The sequence below is a fragment of the Phocoena phocoena genome, chromosome 8, assembly GCF_963924675.1.
Source record: "Phocoena phocoena chromosome 8, mPhoPho1.1, whole genome shotgun sequence".
Classification (NCBI taxonomy): domain Eukaryota; kingdom Metazoa; phylum Chordata; class Mammalia; order Artiodactyla; family Phocoenidae; genus Phocoena; species Phocoena phocoena.
Window position 1 is genome coordinate 79,849,364 of NC_089226.1, and position 27,867 is coordinate 79,877,230.

The 27,867-nt window shown below is 43.3% G+C and overlaps 1 protein-coding gene across 2 annotated transcripts in view; it reads right to left on the reverse strand.

The window, feature by feature from the left end:
- Positions 1 to 24,619: 24,619 nt before the first annotated feature.
- Positions 24,620 to 27,867, reverse strand: part of BDNF (brain derived neurotrophic factor) — a 35,539-nt gene continuing 32,291 nt past the window's right edge. For both annotated transcript variants that reach the window (XM_065881719.1, XM_065881718.1), the window contains exon 2: positions 24,620 to 25,767. In XM_065881719.1, coding sequence (XP_065737791.1) covers positions 25,000 to 25,746 — 747 coding nt within the window. In that variant the 5' untranslated portion in view covers positions 25,747 to 25,767 and the 3' untranslated portion in view covers positions 24,620 to 24,999. The remainder of the gene's footprint in view (positions 25,768 to 27,867) is intronic.

Below are 27,867 nucleotides of genomic sequence, written 5' to 3' on the forward strand. Positions count from 1 at the left end.
TTGAATTCCTCTGCCACCAGTGTCTCTCAAGGGACCTCCATCTGCATTTGTCTGTGGCTGACTATCAGTGACATTTCCCCCTCCACCTGATTGCCGAGATGATTTGTTTCTCATCTGAGTTTGAGCAGCCTGAGAGAGAATGTCAAAATCCATCAATCCCCTGACAAGCTTGTACATCCAATCCCTCAGGTTTGTGTAAAGGATAATTTCAACTACCCAATTCTTGTGGGAGTGGTGAGGCCACCCAGAAGAGAGCCTGGAGGTTGGAACACTTCCTGGAGAGTGCAATCTTGTGCATGGGGGAACATGAGCTCCATGGCATCTGAGTCCTCGTGCTGGAAGATGGGAGCTGAGGAGGTGTCATTCCCCTGGGACTTCTGAAAGCTGCATGTGGGACACAGGAGCCCTTGATCCAATGTGCGTAACCAAGAGCCCCTCTAGGGAGCCCCAGGAACAATCCCTGTGTCAAGTCTTCCTTCCTCCCTCAGTTTGGCCTTCTGTTTGGGGGAAGCCAATGATGCCTGGGGGCTTTGAACTGGTTTCTGAGGTGAGACTCAGTCTGGGATATCAGATAACTTCTCCTCCCAAGACAAGCCAGCAGCCACGGGCTGAGTGCAGCCTGTTATGGATTTGCCTTATAATGTATTTGTTGAAAAAAATTGAATTAGTTGCGACATTTAAAATGAGAGACTGCATATGAAACTCCACATTTCTGGCATATCTTGAAAAATCACATCTGATGATCCCAGGCTGGCATTTCCACAGTGAGAGTAGGCTGGATCTAAGCAAGCCTATTCAGATGGGACAGGCGCTCTCCTACATGCCCTGGTCAGGTCCCCACGTGGCCCTACACACCCTTAGGTTATTTGCCTGGTCCCCTGGGCATTTGGGTTTTGAAAGAGGAAAGGAAAGTAACAATGGGGTCACAAGAGAGTCAGTTTATAACAGGAAAAGTAAAAGGCGCTTTTTAACTATTGCCTTCATACATTGTTATCCCAGTTTTGCAGAAACAGAAACTGGAGATCGGAGAAGTTATTTAACATGGTCAACGTTACGTGGCTGGTAAGTGGTAGGACTGTAATTTGAAAGGTTGTGTGACCACAAAATCCCACTCTGTCTTTCTACTGCAATGAACTCATTGGGAATCTTCTTCCTACTATGAATAAGATACCTGCACATTCCTGAATCCCCAGGGCACCTGTCAGGCTTCTCAGCGTTAACAGTATACCAATGACCATCCTTGATACCAGGAAAATCCAAGTGGAGTCTTGCTTGCCTCCTGACCCGGCTGGCATCCTCTCTGCCCTCTGAATCCCTAATGAGGATGCGTGTAGTGATATTCAAATAGGAGAGGAGAAGCTGCTTTGTAAATCACTGAGGTTACCATGTGCATTAAGGTTAAAAGGTTAAGGTTAAGAAGCTGGATGACTCTCAATCCCACGACTCAGCAGCCATCTGCACTTCACATCACTGGCCTGAATTTTCAGCCTCATTAAATTCTTCCAGGTCATCTGGTCCCAAACTTTGTGGTTGCCTGAGTGCATATTTATGTCCCAGGAGTGACTGTCATTTCAAACCTAGGCTTTACTGAAGCCCACCTCCCTACCAGCCTTAACTGCTCTCGCAGTACTTCTGGTATTATTTTTAAAAGTCTTCCCTCTCTTAATTATTTCCAAGAGCCCACAGGGGCTGCTGTGTGTTTATCAGACATTTGTCCTTTGGGTTTCTACGTGGCATCCGCCTCGTTCTGTCAAAGCTCCTGGGGATCTACTTTTGCTGGACACCACGGTCTTCCACCTGACACCACGGCCAAGAGGTGTCAAGGTCATATAGGGTTCTGTGCAGTGGTGGTAGAAAAAAATGCCTCTTCTCAAGTTTGGTGTTTTGGTGAGGCTACCAAACTGCCAGTAGCCTCAGTTCTCAAAGAGTCTGAGCTTGGTTGGCTTTTATCACAGCATCCCCCTGTCTCCCTATATACCCTTACATTGTCTATAGGATCCAGAGGAGATACCCTGGGGAACTAGGCTGGGAGGCATGGCACTGAGCTGGGGTCTGCCCCTCTCCTTTGCTGACTAAGACTGTATTGCTGCACCAAGACTGTCCGCCTAATGCTGTCTTCCCTTAGACTGAGGTTTATTTTCTTATGCAAACCCTTACTATTATCTTGCCCACACTAGGCATGCCTGGATGTCAGTGATGAATGTGGCTCAGAGTTCAGTTGGAACCCCTGAAATCTTAGGTGGCAGTATTTTATATTATCTCATGTCCTTAGAGCCCAAATCATCTGAAATAGGCTTATCACACAGCCTCAATCCAGACAGAGGTTGGCTTAAGTGTTCCTCTGGGTGCTTGGGTATGCAGTTTCGCTGTCCTCTTTCCTAAAGAAGAAATCCTCATGACTCAAAGGAGATTTGGGGTTTGGACTCCCGCACCGTGTGAGCTGAGTAAGAGGGCTACAGGGCTCCTGTTGCTGCTGTAGTGGGTGGGACTCCTTGATGGAGCTGAGGTGACACAGAGGACGTGGACATGGAACCCAAGGACAGGGTCAGAGCTGGGCCTTAGGAGGGGACTGGGGCAGGAGACCCTCTCACTACTGCCTTCCTCTGCAGACTGGTTTCACCCTCTCTCTATCCACAGACAGCCATCATCCTCAGCTCACAGGAAGGCGTACGGCCATCCCAGAGCTCTCCCGTTTACATGTAATAGCTCTAGAAACAAGCAAAACTTGTCATGTCTTTCCCAATCCCACTTTCAAATTTCCAGAGAGGAGAAGCTGACTCTTTCCACTTAGATCCGTGTTCACCTCTGATCTAGCCAGCTCTGTCCAATCCACGTGTTTGTGTCTATGTGTCAAAGGCAGTCCACCGAGAAGGTCAGTGTGAGCTGGACAGCTATAAACACGTCCATTCTACTTGATCATATTTTTTCCATCTCTTACATTCACTTGTATCTTCCTGGAATGGCATGATGGAGGGGAGGGATGGCACTTAAGAGAAGCAGTGAGGTCTAGCAAATAATCTTGGTAGCTAGTAGTTACAGAACATTTCCTATACACCAGATACCATATTGAGTGTGTCAATTATCTCACCTAATACATAAAACAAGATCTTATTGGTAGTTACTATCAGCCTCATTGTGTAATGAAGATACCAGGCTTAGGGAGTGAGCTGGACCAAGATCTCTGCGGAGAGCTGGGCTCATACCAAAACTTATGCTTCTAGTCATTTTATTTACTGCCAGGCACACCTGGGTTCAAATCTTGATGTTGCCACTAGCTATGTGATTTTGGACTAATTTCTCTGAGTCTTAGTTTCCTCATCTGTAAATGGACATAAAAATACCTTTCCAATTTAAAATATTTAAGCAACTAAAGACCGTCATTCTTTTCCTCCATGTACCTGGGCTTCCCTGCCTCATCCAAGCACACCTGTTCTCTCTTATTCAACCTGATGGTAACCAAAATCTCCAGAGCTTTCCAGCCACCTCCCCGTTCTCCAGGAAACCTCAGATAAAAAACAGTGACAAGACTATTTACTATAGCCAAGACATGGAAACAATGTAAATGTCCATTGACAGATGAATGGATAAAGAAGATGTGGTATATATACATATATTATATATATATATGTATATATATATATATATAATATATGTATATATATATATACAATGGAATATTACTCAGCCATCAAAAAGAATGAGATAATGTCATTTTCAAGCAACATGAATGGATCTAGAGATTATCATACTAAGCGAAGTAAGTCAGAAAGAGAAAGACAAATACCATATGATATCACTTATATGTGGAATCCAAAATATGACACAAATCAACATATCTACAAAACAAAAACAGACTCACAGATATAGGGAACAGACTTGTGGTTGCCAAGGAGGAGGGGAGGTAGGGGAGGTAAGGACTGCGAGTATGGGATTAGCAGAGGCAAACTATTATACATAGGATGGACAAACAATAAAGTCCTACTGTATAGCACAGGGAACTATATTCAATATCCTGTGACAAGCCATAATGGAAAAAAATATGAAAAAAAATATACATATATATATATATATATAAAACTGAGTCACTTTGCTGTACAGAAGAAATTAACACAACACTGTAAATCAACAATACTTCAATAAAAGTAAAAAAAGAAAGTGACAAGAAAGCAGTATTTGGAGTCAGAAGGTATGGATTTGAATCTTGTGTCAGCATTATACTAATTTCTTGACTTAAGGCAGGTCTTTCTACAGTGTTGAATCACAGTTTCCCCGTCTGTTAAACTAGGAGAATAGAATTCTACACAGATATGGAAGTGGTGGTAGTGATGGTGTGTGTGTCTGTTCTAAGAATTAAATGAAGAAATGCATGTGAAATGTTCTGGAAACTCTAAGCACCACACGCTTGGAAGAGATGATTATTAAGGCAGAAAAATCCTAGCATGACCTTTTGGCCTGTTGCCTGGTTGCTGGGATGTTTTAGGTAGGCCATTGTTTGCCCAATACTTTCATGCTCTTAATTTGTAGCTGGATGTGTTTGCACGTCTTACCTCTTAGGTAGCACAAGGCTTGAGTTTAGGGTGTGTCTTTCAAGTTTCTTTACAGAACTTAGAAATGATGGATGCCTAATAAGTGCTAGCTATACAGACAGAATTCAGGCTTTCTATGCTTCTGTCTTTCATGTTTTTGTTGCAGTGTTTTTCAATAGTCTGGAGACTTAACAATGAGGCTGAAAGCCTTTGAAAAATCTCAGAAAGCCCTGTTCAAACGCAAAGGTATTAAATTTGCAGGAGGTGCTATTATTACTAATACCATGCAAATTTATGGATAGTAATGGAGATAATAATTCTACAAGCAAAAAATGCTTTTATTTCTGTTTTGTTCTTTGCATTTGGCAAAAACATCCTATATAGGTCAAATTTATACCTTTCTATATCCCCTTAAAGCACATATTGAGATATCAAAAGAAGACAGAAATGTATAACAACACAGAATAGAGCTTAAAATCATTATGTTCAGCCCCAACAATTTACAGATGAGAAGACTACATCTAAGAGACATGAAATGACTTACCTAAGGTCACACAGTGAAAGGTAACCTTGGTATGTCATTATTCTTCCTTGGATGTCCTTGGAAGACATCCTTTGGATGTCTTCAGTATATCGACATTTCCTTGGAAAGAAAACAATTTTTAAAGTGAAATCTTTTCTTCCAAGGGCCAATGCCATGTATCTTAGATTCACCAGTGGAGATGGTAGAAATGAGGCAGTGGAGGGAACCTAGAAAAGCCTGTAGGCTCACCACTTGTTTCTCTGTTCACCACAAATACACCATTCAAATAGCCAATCACATTCTAGCCAACAGGCATCTAACCAGGTAACTTTCTTCAAATTAAATATTGAGTCACTTCATTCAAATAATGATTTCTTGAGTATCTACTTCATGCCAACAGTGTGCTAGGCTCTTTAAGGAAATAAATTTTACTCACAGACAAAAATTGGGAACATTTCTAGAACAGAGGCAATACAGCACAGTGGCTGACAGCATGGGCCATGGAGCTGAATGAGCTACTTACTAGCTATGTGTCCTGGAGCAGGATCCTTAAGCTCTTTGTGTCTCAGGTTCCTCATGTGTAAAGTGGGGCTTAGCTGCTATGAGGTTCCTGAGTTTAATACATAGTAAGTGCTTACAGTGCCTGACATACAGTTAGTGCTATATTAAGTGTTATTTCACATATACTATCTCATTGAGTCTCCTGGCAATCCTATGAAGTAGGTACCATCCACCTTTTACAGAGTAGTAAACTGAAGCTTAGAGGTCAAGTAACCCTCCAAGGTCAAGTAACCCAGAAACTGGGGGCAAAGCCAGGATTCAAACCCAAGTCTGTCTAACAGCTGGGCCTAATCTCATACCCACTGTGCTGTGTGCTGCCCTGAGAAGCAAAACTTGCTCTCAAGAAAGCTGTGTTCAGCTCATACAACTCAACAACAACAAAAAAACAAAAAACCCAATTGAAAAATGGGCAAAAAAAAAAAAAAAGAAAGAAAAATGGGCAGAGGGTCTAAATAGATATTTCTCCAAAAAAGACATACAGATGGTCAACAGGCACATGAGAAGATGTTCAACATTGCTAATTATTAGAGAAATGCAAATCAAAACTACAATGAGGTACTACCATCATCAAAAAGTCTACAAATAACAGATGCTGAAGAGGGTGTGGAGAAAAGGGAACCCTCCTACACTGTTGGTGGAAATGTAAATTGGTGCAGCCACTATGGAAAACAGTATGGAGGTTCCTCAGAAAACTAAAAATAGAGTTGCCATATGATCCAGCAATCCCTCTCCTGGGCATATATCCAGACAAAACTCTAATTCAAAAAGATACATGCACCCCTATGTTCATAGCAGCACCATTTGCAATAGCCAAGACGTGGAAGCAACCTAAATGTTCATCAACAGATGAATGGATAAAGAAGATGGGGTACATATATATATTATATATATATATATATGGAATATTACTCAGCCATAAAAGAGGATGAAATAATGCCGTTTGTAGCAACATGGATGCAACTGGAGATTATCATACTAAGTGAAGTAAGTCAGACAGAGAAAGACAAATACCATATGATATCACTTATATGTGGAATTTAAAATATGACACAAATGAACTTATCTACAAAACAGAAACAGACTCACAATCATAGTGAACAGACCTGTGGTTTCCAAGGGGGAGGAGAGGTAGGGATGGGATGGAGTGGGAGTTTGGGATTAGCAGATGCAAACTATTATATATAGAATGGATAAACAACAAGGTCTTACGGTATAGCCCAGGGAACTTTATTCAATATCCTGTAATAAACCATAATGGAAAAGAATATGGAAAAGGATGTATATATGTGTATGACTGTATCACTTTGCTGTACAGTAGGAATTAACATAACATTATAAATCAATTATATTTCAATAAAATAAATTTTTTAAAGACGAAAGAAAGCTGTGTTCTAGGAGTATAATGGCATGACTGAAAACGCTAAGGGTCCATTGAGGGCTAGAATTAAAGTGGGATGGAGATTTCAGGACAGGGCCTATGGGAGATGGTTTCTAGCTTGGGAAATCAGGAGCAGCATCAAGGAGGACGTGGCACTGGAGTTGAGTCTTGAAGGATTTATTTATCCAGAGACAGGAGTGAGAAAGGACAAGCAAAGGGCCAGGGGTGGGAAGGGCAATGTAATGATGGGAACCAGGCAGCAGGTGTTTCAGGAAAAGTGGATCCTGGGGGCTGTGCAGGAGAGCAGGGAGGCATGGGACCTGAAACCCCAGGTGAGGCCAGATCACCAGGGGCCTCAAGTGTGAAGCTAAAAAGTGTGCTTCTAAAATTGGAGGTCCCTAAAATGGCTCTTGAAAGGACCAAATGAAAAAAAGAACAAAAACAAAAAAATAAGACTCAAGACTTTGAGACACAGTTATTATTTATCAGTAAGAATTGGCAAAATATGGGCTTATTTATCTAGTTAGCTCTCTTCTGAAAAAATCACATCAGTTTACAGAAAAAAAAAAGCTTCTTTTAACCACAAAGGGAGCTGATTTTGCAAACAAATACTTGTTCACGTGAAGAGCTTCTTGTCTGAAACGTGGTGCAATTTCCATATTTAAATGAAGATGCTATCGCGGGTATTTTCCCTTGACTGGATAAAATATACCTAGAACTTAAATTTTATTTGTGAATTCTTTCCCTTCCTCCTTTCCTCCTTTTCTCCCTCCCTTCCTTCTGCTTGCACTGGAGCTTGGCTCACTCCTTTGTCCTGGACAACTGGTATCTTCTCCATCTTTAATTTTGATCTCTCCTTCATGTTTTGAATGTTGTCTTATGTTTAAATTTCACATTCTTTGTGACATGAACTCTCAGCCACTAGCACACCCAACATCCCTGGCATGACCAAGCTGAAAGGGACAGTCAAGAGGATGTAGTCTAACATCAGATTACAGCTGAGAAGACTAAGGCCCAGAGACAGAGCATGTCTTTCTCAAGAACATGGTGCCAGTTCAAGGCAGAGCTGGGCCCTGAGCTTGTCCGCCATTTCCCGTCCAGCGCTCATTTCAGTGCATCATGTGAGCACATGTGTAAGCAGGGCTCAGGGGGAGAATTTAGTTTCCTAGAAGTGGTTATTTCAGAGTTTCAACAGACTTCTCATGTACCTTTTCAAGACTTAGAAGCCATGGAGTATTTAGAGCTGGAGGGAACTTTAAGATCATCAAATCCAGCATCCTCCTTTTGCAGAGGAGATGACCAAGGCTGAGAGAAGTGAAGGGGGGACTTGCCCAGACCAGGCAGCTGGAGAGGGGGCAGAGCAAGGTCAGGGATTCCAATCTGCTGACTCTCAGGCCCATGTTTTCTCTCTGTACATTCTCATCCTTAGTTTTCAGAGTCTCCACTTCAAGAACCCATCTCTTGACACTCACATACGCTGGAAGGAATTCTGCGGCACAGGCCTGGAAGAGCTTCAAGTGGAATGTATCCAAACCAGGAGGAAGTCGTTCCTTTGGTTTTCCTCTGATGGTCAGTTCAGGCTGGTGTGTGGTGGGGATGGAGGTGTGGAAAGCTGGCCAGTTCTGCTTTAGCAAGTTCTTCATCCTTTCCTACCTGAAAATGTATCACAGTTATGGACGTCTTTGTGAAACCAGAACCCAAACAAGAGAAAGTGGAATTGGGAACTGGTGAATTAATGCCCAACCCAGTCAAAGCCAAGATTTCATATTTGCATAGCACATCTGCAGCCACCTGGTCCTCACACTCAGGAAGGGAACACGCGGCGAAGGCTCAATGGCTAGACTGAGTTGTGGGTATGTTATGCGCATATGTGTCCACACGTGTGTGAAAGCACTGTGTAAACTATAAAGCATTGTATGAAAAAATGAAAAGAAATCCATAACTCTCCCTCATACCCCATTCTTGCTCCTTTGTTATGGATTAGACCCAAAGAAGAATGTCAGTCCAAATCTCTAGCAACCACCCATCGTTTTCAACCTTGCCTGCCCAGTAAAAATCACCTGGGAGCTTTGAAAACAATATAGATGCCTGAGCTCCACCCCCAAAGATTCTGATTCACTTGATCTGGGATGGTGTCTAGACTTCACGGGGTTTTTCTTAAAAGATGTTGGGGGTTGGAGTTTATTAATTAATTTATTTATTTTTGCTGTGTTGGGTCTTCATTTTTGTGCGAGGGCTTTCTCTAGTTGTGGCAAGCGGGGGCCACTCTTCATCGCCGTGTGCGGGCCTCTCACTATCGCAGCCTCTCTTGTTGTGGAGCACAGGCTCCAGACGCGCAGGCTCAGTAGTTGTGGCTCACGGGCCTAGTTGCTCCGCAGCATGTGGGATCTTCCCAGACCAGGGCTCGAACCCGTGTCCCCTGCATTAGCAGGCAGATTCTCAACCACTGCGCCACCAGGGAAGCCCAAGACATCATGGTTTTTTACAAAACTCCCCAGATGTCTAACCTGCAACTAGGATGGAGAATCACTCAGTTGAACTATCCAATAGCTTTCCCTGACTGCTGGGACCCACTCCTTTTTTTGCTGCTAATCTTTTTGTAGTCACTTGGGGCTAAATGCACTTAAAATGTGGTGTTATACTGTGTCATTCAATTTCATAGACACTTGTTGAGTGCTTGATGGCTATATGGACTGCAGTGGGTGCATAGATGAATGAAAATGCCCATGGCCCTAGAAAAGCATAGGGTAAAACAAGGGGCTCAGTCACCTAGACACATAACTACTGCCTGGGGAGGTAGCAATTACTTTTTTCTGGGAAAATCCTGAAGGCCTCATAAAATTGAACCTTGAAGATTCTATAACATGTGGGAACAACTTTTATTTTCTTAGTAGATGATTCCTTTGTAGGAAGAGGCCTGATTAATGGAAAGGTTGCTTTGATAAGTCCACCATCATGTTCAAAAGTGCCTTGGGCCAGTGCCTGGGTTTGGAAGATGGAAGCTTCCCTGTGTAACAGAGAGTGGGAGCTGGGGAGCAGGGCTGAATGCCGTGTAGGGAAGAGGTCAAAGGAACACTTGGCAACTTTTTCACCAAAAACGGAGGCTCAGGGGGCCAATTTTAATAAGATTCTTTTAAGATGAAATGATAGGTATTATTGTGGAACGTAAACCCCACCTTTCATATTTACTAAGAAACATTCAGTAAAATACACATTGTTCACCAATGATTTGGTAAGAATGAATTCTGTATGGAAAACACAAAGAAGTGCTGAATCCGACTTTGAGATGGGCTGAGTAAAATCAGAGGATGCATATGGGTAGAGCAACATCTTATGGGTAGGGCTGCTGGATTTAGCAAACGAAATTCCAAGACACATCGAGTTCAATTAGAATTTAAATAAACACAAATAATATTTTAAGTGTGTCCCATGCAGTATTTCTACATACTTATATTAAACATTATTCATTGTTTATTTGAAATTCAAATTTAACTGGGAATCCTGTATTTTATCTGGCAGTGGGTTATGCTTGGGTGGGGTTTTTACAATCAGGGAATCAGGAAGTGAACAAAGGAATGGTGGAGAGAGAGTGCAAAGTGTACTTGGAGAATAGGGAGGGGTAGGTTGGGAGTGGTCTGAGAAATACAGTAGGAAAATAATCTCCAACCACATCCTAGAAGGCTATGAATGCCAGTCTGATTGATTTATGTTCTGTCAACAATGGAAATCCCTTCAATATGTCAGAGGAAGGAAAATCATATTGTCTGTTCATCCATCCATCCATCCATCATTCTACATCAATGTATCTGTATTAATAGCACATTGGAAAGCACATGTCCTCTGAATTTATATAAGGTTCTGCTATGTGCTCACTGAGAGATGTTTGGCAAATCACCCAGCGTCTCTCAGCCTCCGTTCCTTGAGAAATGGGCATAATTAGGTCTTTATCCTGTACTTCTCATTAGGATTCTCACACTGTCATACAATTGCTGAGCAGACAAGGCCATCTTGAATGATTTCTTGAGAACTTTTTTAAAGGTTCCAATACTGTGTGTACCAACTGATACCCTTGTTACCCTAAAACATTCCACTCAGTTGTCTGTTTCATCCTTTTGCAAAAGCACTGGACTTTATCCCTGTGTCCTTACCAGTGAGTAAGGACAGCATCCCTGCCTCCTGCCAAGTCAGTTGATGGGCGTTGCCATTTGTATACTGTGTTACAAAGCATTTTCACATGATTTCCATTGAATCCTCAGGGAGATCCTTCTGCTATCACGAGAAGATAGATTGTGGTGGGGGTAACAGATTGGAGGTAGAGAACCCACCAGAAGACTATCATGAGAGGCCAGGCAAGAAGTAACGAAGACCTGAACTAGAGTAGTGGAAAGGGTGAGGTGAAAATGGAAGGAACGGATGAGAAAAAAGGGCACACAAGTAAAAACAAAGGGATGTTCCGACACAGGTATTTGGTCTCTCTAACATTGCTTCCATTTCCTCTAGGGACATGTCCCGGATAAGGGTGAAATCGGATATTCTTTGGCAGTTTCAGATGACACCACCCCTAACTTTCCACTGGATGAGAGAAGGCTCAAAATAGCTTCTGGTCCCACAGGCTAGTGATTCCAGGGACTCAGATTCCTGTTCTGAAAAACACGGGGAAGAAGCCAGGCGCTTGCCCACTTTTACCCTCTCACCAGCTGACCCTGCGCCTGCTGACACAGAGCATTCGCCGGTTCCAGTGAGCCCCGTGGCCTGGCTAAGCTGGGCATCTCCTGCACTGCTGCTCAAAGAAGCCCTCCAGGAAGGGGCCAAGAGACATAGAGATGTTTTCTCCTACTAAGTGTCAATCAAACTGACTGCTTGGCAGTTTGAGGTAGGGGTGGGGGGAGACAGAAAATTTAGAAGGGGCAAAAGACAAAGCCAAATGCTAACCTAATGGTCACTCTGAAAACAGAGAAGACATTCCAAACAATCAAATCTTCTTTTTGCTTGAACTTTATAAATTCCTTTGGAGTCCAGCAGAATAAGACAAGCTTTAGTGAAATGACGTGTGCAGGTTGGTCTCTGGCTCAGAGCAGCCTGCTCAGAGGTGGGACAGGTGATGACCTGCCCGCCTTCTGGCGAGTGGAGCTTTTTTCTCTGCACTGCTGCCACTTGACCCTCACCTGTAGGCTCAGCCCTCCTGTAGAGTTTGTGCCTCTCCTGTTCTTGATCACAGTGAATCTGAAGGAGTTTGAGGACCCTAGTTCGGGATTCAGTGTTTAACTGAGCTATCTGGTCATCCCATCCTGACTCTGAATGTTGATTTTCATATCTAGAATTGTTCTTTGTTCCATGGTAAGTCTTCTACTCTATTTGATTTCCCCTAGGTCTAGGGTCTAGTTGGTTAATCCCCAGACATTAAACTACAATGCCCAAGTCCTAGCCACTGGGTTAGGACCAGAATTCTCTGATATTTCTGACTCATGCTTACCCAGAGGAAGAGGAGTCTAGGGCAGTGGTTCTACCCTGGCTGGTCAACAGAACCACTGGGGAATTTTAATACAGATGCCTGGGTCCTGCTCCCAGAGATTCTGATTTAACTCATCTGGGGTGGGGCCTGGGCATATGTATTTTTAAAACATTCCCTAAGTGATTCAGATGTATAGATCATGATCAAGAGCCACTGGTCTGGTGATTAAGATTGGGGGCCTTGGCATTTGCAACAATGTGGATGGACCATGTGGGTATTATGCTAAGTGAAATAAGTCAGACAGAGAAAGACAAATACTGTATGATCTCATTTATATGTAGAATCTAAAAAAGTTGAACCTTAAGTCATACCAATGTTTTCTTATGTCAGTCTTCCAAGGTAATAGAAACAAAACCAAAAATAAACACATGGGACCTAATCAAACTTACAAGCTTTGGCACAGCAAAAGGAACCATAAACAAAACAAAAAGACAACCTATAGAATGGGAGAAAATATTTGCAAATGATGCAACCAACAAGGGCTTAATTACCAAAATATACAAACAGCTCGTACAACTCAACAACAAAAAAACAAACAACCCAACTGAAAAATGGGCAGAAGACCTAAAGAGACATTTCTCCAAAGAAGTCATACAGATGGCCAATAAGCACATGGAAAATTGCTCAACAGCTCTAATTATCAGAGAAATGCAAATCAAAACTGCAATGAGGTACCACCTCACACCAGTCATTAAACAGCCTACAAATACCAAATGCTGGAGAGGGTGAGGAGAAAAGAGAACCCTCCTATGCTGTTGGTGGGAATGTAAGTTGATGCAGCCACTATGGAAACAGTATGGAGGTTCCTCAGAAAACTAAAAATAGAACTACCATATGATCCAGCAATCCCACTCCTGGGCATACATCCAGACGAAATTATAATTCAAAAAGATACATGTACCCCTATGTTCACAGCAGCACCATTTACAATAGCCAAGACATGGAAGCAACCTAAATGTCCATTGACAGATGACTGGATAAAGAAGGTGTGGTACATATATACAATGGAATATTACTTAGCCATAAAAAAGAATGAAATAATGCCATTTGCAGCAACATGCATGCAAGTAGAGATTATCACACTAAGTGATGTAAGTCAGAAAGAGAAAGACAAATACCATATGATATCTCTTATATGTGGAATCCAAAATATGACACAAATGAACCTATCTAGGAAACAGAAACAGACTCTGTTTCGGACATAGAGAACAGACTTGTGGTTGCCAAGGGGGAGGGGCTTGGGGGAGGGATGGAGTGGGAGGTTGGGATTAGCAGATGTAAGCCTTTATATATAGAATGGATAAACAACAAGGTCCTACTGTATAGCACAGGGAACTATATTCAATATCCTATGATAAACCATAATAGAAAAGAATATTAAAAAGTATATATATATATATCTATATATATCTCTTTCTATATATATAACTGAATCACTTTGCTGTACAGCAGAAATTAGCACAACATTTTAAATCAACTATACTTCAATAAAACAATAAAAATTTTAAAAGTGAACTTATAGAAATAGAGACTAGAATGATGGCTATCAGGGGCTGGAGGTGGGGCAAATGGGGAGATTTTGGTCAAAGGATACAAACTTCAGCTATAAGACGAATACGTTCTGGGGACTCTAACGTACAGCATGGTGCTTATAGTTAACAATACTGTATTGTACACTTGAAAGTTACTAATAGATCTTTAATGGTCTCACCACAAAAAAGAACAGTAATTATGTGATGTGATGCAGGTGTTAGTTAACATTATGGTGGTAATCATTTTGCAATATATAAGTGTATCAAAGCAACACATTGTACTTAAACTTACACAACGTTATATGTCAATTATATCTTAATAAAGCTGCGGTGGGGGGGAGAAAAATGCCAGGGTTATAGTGAGCATGCCAAGAGATTATTAACAGAGGCAAAGCAAACTTATGAAGAATTGTAGGTAACATACGAACGATGAAAGGAAATGAAACAATGCTGATTTGAAAACAATTGGGGGTCTTGAGATTCTATAGATGTGGCTTCAAATCTGACTTTATCATTTATTAACTGTGTGACCTTGGGGCAAGTTATTTAGGCTGTCTGTTGTCAGTTTCCTTGTCTCTAAAGTTATATGTATCACAGAGTTGACGTGTATTTTAAATAGCACGCAAAGGATCTAGCACGGCATCTGGCACATGGCATCTGGTACAAAATAGGTACAATAGCATGGCATCTGGTACTAATATTATTGCCTATGTCAAACTCTTCCCCATGTTCAGTCAGTTCCTAGGGTAATCATTCCTTACGGGGCTTCTCACAGTGGATCATCTGTCTGAAGCCATGGAATTCACTCTCACGTTCACATGTCTGTAGAACACGCTTTGCCCTTTCACACCCAAATTCTGCTCCAACCTGATGGGCATATCCAGTCCTCAGCACCTTGACTTTGCTGCCAGATCGATCCCATCACCTATAGGATCTGATCTTGAGAAACTGGGGGAATCAGGACAGCAAACTGTGTTCATCTCCTGGGTCAGAGCACAGCCTTAAAGACGGTTCTGAGACTGCAGCTAAGTTCAGCTAGGACTTGTTAGCAATGTCTGCCCTACATGGAAGAGTAGGGGAGAGATGGCTCATGTGCTGCTCTGCTCCTGATGCCAACCCAGCAGGGCCAGGATCACTGCACTTTCTCTCCTCCACCAAGCCCAAACACAAAACAACTTTGTACGTTTTTGACCTAGGGAGGATTGGGCATTCCTGAGTTTAGCAAGTGGTTCCAGAACACTCTGCCTGTCTACCCAATCCTGGCTGCTCACAGGAAGCCCTTCCGAGCTGCTATGAGGTGGACTGGGTGACAGCTGCCTCATTTCCAGGTATTGGAGACAGCTGACACAAAGCCCTAGAAACCCTGCCCTCAGATTGCCCAGCACAGAGTTGCGTCCACTTTTGGAAGGGCTCGCACACAATTTGACCCCCTTGGCACGTTAACCCTTAAAAGAGCAAGCCAGTGTTCTCTGGAAAGCTAAAAACTATAAGCACCACTAGTGCTCCACCTGCTTGATGGAGGTCCAACTCTTCTTAGATACGTAGCTCCCTCCATTTTTTTTGTTTCTGTATTTTCCCAATGCTCTTACACTGTTTCTATTTTGCAGGGGTTAACAGAGTGGCCCCAGATCCAGGTTGCCTGGACTCCAGGTCCTGCTCTGCTACTCACCAGTGATCTTTGGCAACTTAATTGAACTCTCTGTGTCCTAGTGTCCTCATCTCTAAAATGGGAGTCCTAATCCTACCACCTAGTCTATGGACTCTTGTGAGAATTAAGTGAGCACGTCTGCACGAGGTGCCTCGGACACTGCCTGCTCACAGTGAGCACTGGTCATTCTTAGTGTGTGAAGGGCTGGATGGCTCAGCAGTGAGGTGGGATCTTCCTGATGGGCCACAGCTATTTTTAGAAGTACGGCTGTGGCGCCTTGTTTTTCTTTCTGACTCTGTGAGTTCATCCATTTCACCCTGGCTTCAGTCTTTTCCATTCAGCTGGGATGGACACTTAAAGGATAATGGGCTTCATTTGGATTGTACAATCCAGAAAGATGCCTTTGATTGTAGTGTATCTCCTTCTCCATTTGCCTAAGTGTGTGTATTGTCCACAGTTTAACTGCCAAGGAGTATATTGCTATGGGATACACAAGAGTTGACTCCCTGAGTCTTCCAGAGAAGACAAGTGGCCTTGGATGCTTAATGAAACACATGAAATAGGATCCTCTCTAGGAGTCAGAGAATATTAGAAAACAGTCTCTGATATCTGCTCTAGGTGAGCCCAGCTCATCCGCAGTCAACAGAGTAAGAGTTTGACACTTCCATGGGACCATCCTTTTTCTAAGTGCTTTCACAAAATCCTATGAGGTAAGTGGTAGTATTTTTACCTGTCCTTTACAAGTGAGGAAATTGGAGCACAGAGAAGTTAAGTAACTTGCCTACAGACACACAGCTCTAGTGTCAGAGCTGAAATTCAGACCCCCAACCCTCAGGCTCCAAAATCTATGGCCCTGTACTCTGAGGGGTGAGAAGTTGGATCCCAGAATAAATAGAGTCCTGAGGTTGCCAGGAAGGGAAGATCAGCATGAACGAGGAGCAGACATAGATGGCACTAGAAAGAAAATATAGGTTTTCAGAGATTCAGGCCCAAAGGATTCTGGCCCAGGAATAAGCCAAAGTTGGGTAGCTGGAACGAGGAATTCCAGACTCTGCCTAACCAGCGAGGCTTGTCTCCTAAGCTAGCCAAAGTTCTACTCAGAATGACCTTCCCTGAAGGTTTGCTGTGAAGAAGTCTATTGGGTGTGGTGTTGCCATGATTCATCATGTGACACCATCGTCTTCAAGGCCATTGTCTCCAGAAAGAGGCTATACCTAGAGTGCCGGGGGTAGCAGAGGAGCAGGTTGAGAGCTGCATGACCCTGGTGAAGCTATAAACCCAAAGGAACTGAGAGGCAAGTCCCTTCTGCTTTGGAGGGTTCTATAAACGGTGACTTTACAGGATGCAAATCCTGCAGTTTGATCCAGGGTTTCCTGATCTCACCTCAGCAAAACATACCAGATCACTGTTTGTCGGGCACCATTTCTGTCATGGAGTGACATAAAACACAGGCAAATATTGTCTGGCTTTGAAAGCAAGTATAGAGCCAGGCAGAAAATGTTTGCATCTTGTAGAATATTTGGGCTCCTCTTCCAAGGCATTTTCTGCCTGATTGTCAAACAGTTGGTAACATTTTCATTTTATATATGAAGTGAAAAGCTTCCTTGGGGCATTTCCCCCCTTCCTCAACTCCCATTTTGACACAAGTACCTCCTGATTTCAATCTTGTGATAAGTGCCAAGCAGTGAGCGTGGGGGGATCCAGGGGATGGGCCGTGAACTTTCATAATGTTCCCCAACCTTTAAGAGCTTCAGAAACCTCTTTTAACCCCTTTTACCACAAATGATGAAGCAGGAAGAATGGAATGATAGACTCTTAGGGCTGAAATTTACCTCCAAGACCATCCAGTTCAGTCTTTTCCTACAATAGATGAGGGCTTGGAGGTCCAGAGACCAGAAATGGCTTTGGCCATCCTAGTTAAAGACTGAACCACCAGGACTCCTGGTTCCTAAGGTAGGCTTGTCAGAATTCAGGTTTCCATGTTGTCCAATAGATGGGTAACGTATTTGGACACCCTCCACCCCAGCTCCTAAACAGAGAATCTTCAAATGCAGTTTGCAGTGTCTATCATGTGCAGGAATACGCACACACAGATACACACACACTCACACAGATGGGGTGGAGGTGCAAAAAGATTATTCTCCCGTCCTCCTTTCCAGAAATAGTTCCTACGATCAGGAAAATGTTTGCCACCAAGGCTGGAGAAGCCCTCTGCGTTTGCAATCTGGTCTTTCTGGAGGGGTGAACCTAGGACTCCTCAGCTGGACGTTAATAGCTGATTAATTCAGGAAGCTTATTTAATGTGTGACTAATAGAGCTCTGTTTCACGAAGAGGGGGCCATGTTGGCAGATGCAGAGACCAGCTCCCCAGATGGAATCATCTTTTTCTTATTAATTTGCTGCATGTTGCTTCTCATTTCTTGCGGTCATTCCAAATGCGTTACAAACAACTACATGCTCTGCATCCTGGATCCACTACTGCTATAGCTTTGAAAAAAAAAAAGAAAAAAAAATATTGACTATCAACTGCAGTGAGCTTTCCCGGCACACATCTTCATGCTTGCTTTTTAAATCATTGCAGTCTCCCATCACTGAGCATTGCTCCACCTGGGAGCACCCATTGCTCTTGTGTTTTTTAGGAAATGAAAATCTGGATGGTTTGAATGATGTTTTCAGGGTCCTGGAAAGAGGTGGTGGCATGGCTGGGATTGGAACTCACGGATCCAATTTCTTGGGCTGTGCTGTCTTCCTACTGTCTAGAAGAATATGCGGCAGACTGTCTACTCCCCCTAGTCCAGGGATTCATGAGTATCACCCGGAGGGCTTGTTAAAAACACTGATTGCGGGCCCCTCCCCCAGAGCATCTGATTCAGTAGGTCTAGGGTGCGGCCTGAGAATGTACATTTCCAACAAGTTCCTGGAGATGCTGTTGCTGCTGACTGGAGAGCACCCCTTGAGGACCACTGCTTAGTCCAATCAGATGCATGGGCAGGTAGTACAATCTCCAAGTAAACGCTATTGGTACCTTTTGGAGAAGGTCTCTGATGTTTGGAGCGTTTCTATTTTGTTCTGTGTCTTTGTCCTCTTCCCCCCCCCTTGATATGCACCAAATTCGAGTTTGGAAAGCATTATGATTATTTTTTCATGTTGAGGCTCAATGGAGAATGTAGACTAAATTAATTTGAATGTGTACCTCAGTACTTGATATGGATTTTTCCAAAATGTGAGCACTTAAGCTAGACGAAAATATTTCCCCTGGGTTCAGCCATTCTACACAGAGCAGCTCCTGGTTTCTAAGGAACCATTTGAACAGCATACAGTACCAAAGTGCAGTGCTGCAGAAGCATCCTTGTGACGACTTCTAAATGCAGAACCTACACCCCAAGCTCAGTCTTTCAATCAACACTTTTTCTTGTCACTTACAGGCTTATGATTATTAATACCGTCATTAATTACAGTGTTCTGTGTGGGGTATTTTAGGGCAGAAGGGCTTATTTTTACAAAGGAAAAGTACTTTTGTTTTGCCACATATAAAAAATTAGCAGCTCGCACTTAAATATACAATGAATACACAGGTCCTATTTGTTTATTTTGCATGTGTGTTGGGGGTGGGATAAGATTTAATGAATTGGAAGACTAGCTTTTAAGAGTCCATGCTACTGACATCACCAAGCATACAGGGTTGTTGCTTTTCAGAAAAGCAAATGTCAGGTCGGGGAGCTCCTGATCTAGTATTTTGTGCCTAGCAACTAATTCAAGGGATTGAGGTAAAGGCCTATGGAAATCCTGTAGAGAGTGTGACATAAATGGCTCTTTTTCTTAATGAGGAATATCATGGGTAAGGCCACAATATTTTTCTACTATTTAAATATATTCTTCAGGCAATTTACTGCTTCTACTCACACATCAAAACGCAAGGAGGTTGCCTTTTTTTTTCCCTACAAAGAATTAAAGGGTGGCTAGAATTAAAGGAATAGGGGATAGAGTTGTGGGCCGGGTATTTATTAGCTGGAATGTACATAAAGCCTGGCTGGTTTGGGGTGGCTGCACCTACTCTAGCCACTGAATTTGGCTCTTAGGTGGGGAGTTCACGGCACCAACCACCAGTTAGCTTATTGTAACCAACAACAGTCAGATTCCCAATTAATTTCTCCCCCCAAACCAACCATCCAACCTTTTTTTTTTTTTTTTTTTTTTTTTTGCGGTATGCGGGCCTCTCACTGTTGTGGCCTTTCCCGTTGCGGAGCACAGGCTCCGGACGCACAGGCTCAGCGGCCATGGCTCACGGGCCCAGCCACTCCGCGGCATGTGGGATCTTCCCAGACCGGGCACGAACCCACGTCCCCTGCATCGGCAGGCGGACCCTCAACCACTGCGCCACCAGGGAAGCCCCCACCCAACCTTTAAAACAAGTTAAAACAACCCGCAGCTAAAAAAAGAATAAAAAATGAAGCCCAGATTCCATCACTAATTTTGCTGTTCAACATTTTAAGGTTGGATCAAATCTGTGGGTCATTCTTTCCAAGCTAAATAATTTATCTACCTACATTATGTAGATAAATTGTTTCTTATCCCAATTGTCAACATCCTTTACTTAACAATGGCTTACCATTGTAATGGCTTACCAATGGCCACTTCAACTGTCTTATAGAACAGGCTTAATGTGAGAACATGGAGGAGACATGTATGTTTTAATTAGGCCTAAGCCCTAACGCTGCTAGGGTGCTGGCTGAGCTGGGGCCAGGCATGAAGGCTTCCGTTGCAGTTCATAAGGTGTCTGACATTTTATCCAGAGTCTAGTAACCTCTTAAATGAATCAGGGAAGATTTAACACTGATCCATTCTACGAATTAGTTCAGATTCTCACTCAGAACTGTGACAGTATTCACAGAATCAGTATAGCTAATAAAAAGACTTCATAGCCACTGCTAATGACCACAGAGGCTTATGAATAAGGTGAAAAACAATAGCAATGATCTGGCTTATTTCCAGGCATCTTCATAATGAAAGAGGTTTAACCGCTTACCCAATGACTAGAGTACAAATTGACTAGTCCTGTTAAGTTCAAGCTGGTTAATTTAGGAGATGTCTCCATCTTTTGTTTGCTTGTTTCTCTGACCTCATCTTCTGATGAAAACTTCCTGTCATGTTTACCAAACTCCTTTAACTTTAAGGAGTTTGAATGTCACATTGAATTCTCACTTCTTTTTACTCAAGATTCAAAAACCTTTTAGTCTTCCTTGACTGTGAAAATTGGTTAAGCCTGAAGTTTCCTAAAGTTCTAATTCATTGCTGGGCTCACTGGCAGCCCATTGCTGTCTTCACTGACCGTCGGGACTTCTCCTAGGATTTAGAGTACTTTGCAAACTCACTGGACAGATTAGGATGGAGGAATTCCTCTCATTCGATCTGCCCTTCCTTCCATACCCACAAATCTATGTTTGTTATGACTTTCTTGATCCTTATTTATAAGACAATACAAGAGGAAACCATGTGTGTGTATGTTTGAAATAGAAATGATACATTGCACAGATATAGTTCACCACGTTCTGGGATGGGTTGTCAGTGTTCAAATGGGGAGTCTGAAGAGTAGGAACAGATGCTTTTTTTCCTTAATGGCCCTTTCTCTCATTTAAAATCCTTCCATTTATTTCCCTAAGATTTAGCGATAACTTCAAACACTTTAACTAAATTACCCAGCAGCTTGGCAGCCATGAAAGAGGCAAATCTTTTTAGAAATCCTAGCAATCTGTTAGCTCGTGGGTACTGTGATATAAAATCTGCGTGTTCCACGTACAAAAATTAAATCAGTGCAACGGATACGAGCACATAATGCAAATGGCACCATTTCCAAACGGAGGGTACATGACCTGCCTCTAAATATTGAATTTCTATGTTTTTTTCAGTCATTGACTTTCTAAATTTGGGCCAATTTATCCTCATTATCCCTAAGTAAACCTACTTTGATTTTTTTTTAACAGTTATTTTATAATCAAATAGAGCCAGCCAGCCCTAATTCACGGATCCTGATGTTGCTAGGATACATGGCTTGGTATTTGATGAAAGTATATCACTTCAAAGGGGAAAACTTTCAAGTGTCCTAGAAAATGACACTCCCGTTTTCCACTGTGGAAGACAGGCCCAATCCTAGAGCTTCTTGAAAGCTCACAGACTGCAGGATTGGTCTCCCATGCTCTGAAATAAGCATCCTCTCTGGAGGGCTGTGCAATTGCTAAAACCAGTCAGGTTGGTCTTAAAGCAAGGAACACACGTATTTATAACAAAACACGTTGTCATGTTTGTTTTACAGTGAAGAGAATAAAACCCAGAACCCCCAGATTTTATGTACTTTGAAAATATATTTAAAAACATTAAAAATTCTATATTTAAAACATATATTATATGTTAATTAGTACACTTAAATAGAACTTGTATTTACAATAGGCTTCTGATGCGATTAAGTTTTAATGCCAATTTTTTCAAGAACATAATTATATAAATATACTAAAATACAATAAATATTTTTTGTTTGTTTTACATGGTGAATAATATCTTTACCATAGAGAGAACAAGGCCACAGACATTTACATTGTCAATGGGAATCACCATAAAAAAGCAACAGACCTGCTGCCATGCATGAAACACTTCTGCCACAAAGAGACCACAGCAAGACTTTAAAAAAACAAAACCAAACAAAATGGAACAAAAACGAACAGCAACAGAGAAAGATTTTAACAAAATCAACCTTAAGTCAACGTAAACCACCAAGCATGTGACTGCGATGTAGCTTATTGAATAAGAGACGGCCACCGACCGCGTGACTGCTGAATGCCTCCTACTCGGCCACTTAAGAGATCCGGCCTTCACAGTACACTTTGAGACTGTGATGGGGACTTTTTCGTGTTGTTTTAGAATTTTGTCCCTTGAAAGGAGGCTGTGAAAATTGATCAGACAGCAGATATTCCGAGTATTCATTACATGTTAAAGGTAATTACAAAGATAGTAGTTTCAAACAGCACAAAACCAACCTATACTACGTAAGTTATTCCTTCTTTTAAAGACGGGTATTCAGGATGGTACCGTAAAAGATAGCCTCGTTCTAAATGAAAGACTGAACAAGTAGACATTATTTGCTGATGGTATCTTCATTCCCTGGGTCATGATGGACAGCCTCTTTTGCTTATCCCTCACCCTACTAAGATGCGGCAAATTTCTTGAGGCTTTCTGATACTCAAGGACCCGGTCCCAGGACATTTTCAGGTTTACACGATGGCTAAATGGGCACTAATTTCCACTGGAATCCATTTTACCTAGGACCACTATTTCAGGCTCCCAACTCGACTTCTCCTAACCCAAGATTGCAGAGGTAAGGCAGGGACCCTCTCCATGAACAGACAGGATGGTCAGGAGGTGGCTGCAGCCTTTACCGGGGAACAAAACTTTGTCAGCTCTGTCCTGGCCTCTTCCGCCGAGCATAGCGCCTTCAAGCCTTTAGCGTCCTGGATGGTCAGACACCCCCCCCAAAGTCTTGTCTCTGGACAAGATTTTCTCTTGGTAGCCATGGTCATCAAACCTGAGTTTTGGGGCCTTTTCTTGTTCCCTTCCCCTTTACCAAAAGTTCTCAAAAGACAAAACCCTGGTTTCCTCAAGTCTAATTTCAAAGCAGTAAGTGCTCACGTAACAAACATCTCCCATCTCACCGAATCCATTCCATGATCACAATGCCATCGTGTAGTTCCAAAAATGTTCCAGGCTCATCCAGCTTTATGCAAAATTACTCAGAGGTGGAGGGTGTAAATCGGCTTGAGCGCGGTCCTCCAGCGAGAACCTCTTAGCACGGTTAGATAATGTAGGCACTTAAAGCGCGAGGTCCAAGCAACTTGACGCATGTCATTCCAGAGCCACCCCTGAAGGGTCCTTCAGAGGCCTCCCTTCTGGAATGTCTCAAGTACCCTTCTCCACCCCACCTAGACCTCAGCATGGCCACTCAGAAATTCCTTCTGCACCACCTGGAAATGATAGGTCAGCTCCACACAGCCTCCAGAAGGCTGTTCAGTCTCATTTCACTGGCAGTGTGGACTCCTGCTCTGATCTAGGTGTTTCTGGGTCTGTACAGAACTCTACCTTTTGCTTGCAAGACAGTTATATGCCTTTCCATGATTTTTTTTTAAGCCTTACAATGATTGACCCAAATGTTTACCCCCTCATCTAAAAGAATTTTTATTTTTGAATTATTTTTTGTTTTTCTCTCATCTAAAAAAAGAAAGAAAGAAAGAAAGAAATCACTGTTCTCCATGCTTATGAGTGCCACGATGTGACAAAACATGTCTACTCATTTGCAGCAGTTGTAAAATATTTCAGAGCGCGCAACTGATTTTTCTCCCTTCGAGAAAACAAAACAAGGAGGGGACCAGAGGGGGTGGGGGGGAAAGAATGTGCTCAGAGTAAATGGAGATCTTTCCAACCAAAGAATCTTCCCCCGACCAAGGCCCAGAGGGTGAGCAGGCGCCTAAGAGGTGCGTCACGGGAAGTGGAGTGAGCACGTCATTCGTTTGCCTTAATTTTTATTCACTTTCCAGTCATCTGATTGATACTGCCGACATCTCTGCAACATACAAATGAATCTTTTATCAACCAGACTCTAGATGGAAGGAATTCTTTCCCCATTCCTACACCCTGTGGGAACTAAAAAAACAAAACAAAACAAAAAAACAAAAAAAAAAACACAAAACAAACAAAAATATACCCCTCCCATCCCCCATCCCCTAAGCCAGTAAAGCGATGACAACAGCACCTTGACATTGTTTTAATTCCAACGCTATCAGAAGTTAAAAGCAGTAAAACAGATAGAGTACTAACAAGAACGAAGATACTTACTGTCTAAAATGTAAACGGAATGTTTTGGTTCAAATTTTTGTTAGGCTTTTTTTTTTTTCTTTCTTTCTTTTTTTGTTTGTTTTCTGAAAGAGGACAGTTTGTTATCAATTCACAATTAAAGCAGCATGCAATTTTATTAGTAGTATTTTTTAAACTTTTTTTTTTTTTTAACGTTTTTCAATTCTTGGCAACGGCAACAAACCACAACATTATCGAGGAATGTAATGCAGACTTTTTTAAAGTTGTGCGCAAAAAATGACTGTTTCCCTTCTGGTCATGGAAATGTCCAATAAATAGATCATAGAACCACTGTACTGTATAAACTTCATTTATACATGCAGTTCATAAAATTATTTTTTTCTTAACTGAATAATTTACCCTGTTATGTATATATACAAATAGATCATTTTTGTCTCAATATAATCTATACAACATAAAGCCACTATCTTCCCCTCTTAATGGTCAATGTACATACACAGGAAGTGTCTATCCGTATGAACCGCCAGCCAATGCGCTTTTTGCTATCCATGGTGAGGGCCCGAACGTACGACTGGGTAGTTCGGCACTGGGAGTTCCAGTGCCTCTTGTCTATGCCCCTGCAGCCCTCCTTTGTGTAACCCATGGGATTGCACTTGGTCTCGTAGAAGTACTGCTTCAGTTGGCCTTTCGAGACGGGGACTTTTTCGAGGACCGTGACTGTCCCGCCTGACATGTCCACTGCAGTCTTTTTATCTGCCGCCGTCACCCACTCGCTGATGCTGTCGCACACGCTGAGCTCCCCGCGGCGGGCAGGGTCCGAGTGGCGCCGGACCCTCATGGACATGTTCGCAGCATCCAGGTAATTTTTGTATTCCTCGAGCAGGAAGAGGAGAGGAGGCTCCAAAGGCACTTGACTACTGAGCATCACCCGGGACGTGTACATGTCCGCGTCCTTATTGTTTTCCTCACTGGGCCGAACTTTCTGGTCCTCGTCCAAGAGCTCTTCGATCACATGTTCAACGGTGTCAGCCAACGACGACGTCAGGCCTCTTGAACCCGCCTTGGGCCCATTCACGCTCTCCAGAGTCCCATGGGTCCGCATACCTGGGTAGGCCAAGCTGCCTTGTCCTCGGACGTTGGCTTCTTTCATGGGGGCAGCCTTCATGCAACTGAAGTATGAAATAACCATAGTAAGGAAAAGGATGGTCATCACTCTTCTCACCTGGTGGAACTGTAGGGAGAAAGCAGAAACAGGACACAAGACTGTTTAGGGCTTTCTTTTGCGGGGATACAAAGCAGCCATCTGATTGTAATTCCAGGCCATTCTGCAGGGTCAAGGTTTCTGCTGTATTGGTGATAAACTCCAGCTGCACCAGACACAGGTTAATGTCAGTAGTGTGCTCGATGGGCCTTAATATAAACCAGAGCTGTGCAGCCTCGGCCCCAAGGTTTAGCATGTAAACCCGAGATTAGGTGGCTCCTGAGCAAGTGAAAAGAAACGGTGGCTTCGAGTTTGCCTCTTTCCTCCCACTTGAGCAGCTTTGTAAGTTTAATTTTTAAAGATCTCTGCTCGGGCTGTCACAGGAAACACAACCGCAGAAATGTTACCAAGCAACAACGGCGAGGGTAATAGTAATCTTTTTTTTCCCTCGAGCCAGCAACGTGGCCCTATGGCAGGAACGTGTGACAGGACCAGCAGTGGCTTCTGGGGTCTGAGGGGGCCTTTCTAGCTAGGGGCTATCCAGGCATGAACAACAAAACAAGTCAGGGAGCTACAAGGAGGCTCCCCGTTGACTCTTTCCTCCCATGGAGATAATCCATTAGAAGAAAGGAGGGAGTTCCTTGGTGGTCTAGCGGTTAGGATTCAGCACTTTCACCGCTCTGGCCCGGGTGTGATCCCTGGTCAGGGAACTGAGATCCGGCAAGCCGTGCGGTGCGGCCAAAAACCAACCAACAAACAAAGAAAAACAAAGGAGAAAGATCATTTCGTCAGATCATCCAGTTCTACCGATAAGGAAACCAAAGGCCGTGGAGGACTTGCCTCCCGTCACGAAGAAAGTTTCTATTAGAACTCGGGGCTCCCAAGTCCAGCTTCAGTGTTTTTCTACTACACCTTGGGTGGTCGTAACGAAAATAAGCTTTGCTCGTTCCCAAACAGAAATCATTTTCTACACGTTGATTTTAATCACGCGTCTCTGCCTGGGGCTGATATCATGAAAGCAACGTGTCTGCTTAAGAGAGAACTGGGGCTTCCCTGGTGGCGCGGTGGTTGAGAGTCCGCCTGCCGATGCAGGGGACACGGGTTCGTGCCCCGGTCCGGGAAGATCCCACGTGCCGCGGAGCGGCTGGGCCCGTGGGCCATGGCCGCTAAGCCCGCGCGTCTGGAGCCTGTGCTCCGCAACGGGAGAGGCCACAACAGTGAGAGGCCCGCGTACCGGAAAAAAGAGAGAACTGAAGAAGGTGGCATCAAAAAGCTCGAAGGCAATTGCAAGCGCCTGCCACATGCGCATCGACGTGTATCTCCACTAATTCCCTCAGCCCCTCAGCCCGCGGCTTTTCTGGCTCTTGTGCAGACTCATATAAGAGAGTTCAGCCTCTCTTTTTATTGGAATGTGACCTGTGTGCACGTGTGTGCGCAAGCTCTGAGTCGAGCGTACCTTTAAAAAGCCGGGTGGCATTGTGCACATTTTGGTACAGACAGCTGAGCTGGCGCTTCTTTCTGGGCTTTTGAAGGTTTCTGGGAAGTCCCTTAACAGCACACTACAAAATTAATCTTTTCCTGTTTGCCAGAGAGTAGCTATACTCTAAATTTGGCTCTCCATCTACAAGCATGCTCTGGGAAGCCAATTAGAATGAGTGAAGAGCGAGGTGAAAACATACCTACAGACACAAGGTTCCCGTCGGATGGTGAAGGACCTGAGGATCACTTACCTGAGGCATCGCGTCCCTGAGTAGCAATGAGAAGCATTCCCCCGCCTGAGCCCAACACTCTAACTTTATTCCTACTTCTGAGTTCTGGAGCAAGGGCTTACAAAAAGACACGCACGTGCCACAGCTGTTACGCTGTGCCAGTCGGTAGCAAAGGGGACTGCTTTTCTGCCCATGAGGTGTCACTTGCCAGGAAGGTAACCTACCTCCTCCAGTCAGTAGGTCATACTGCAGAGAGAGCTGAAACTCTGGGAGCGAGAACCCAATGTTTCCATTCTCCACTTTTATCAGAGATCACATTTTCTACTACTACAAGACTTCATTACCGTCCCCAAACACCAACCAACTTCCTTGCAGATTCACTCTTGCTTCTGCATGAGTAGCAAGCATGCTCAGAACTGCT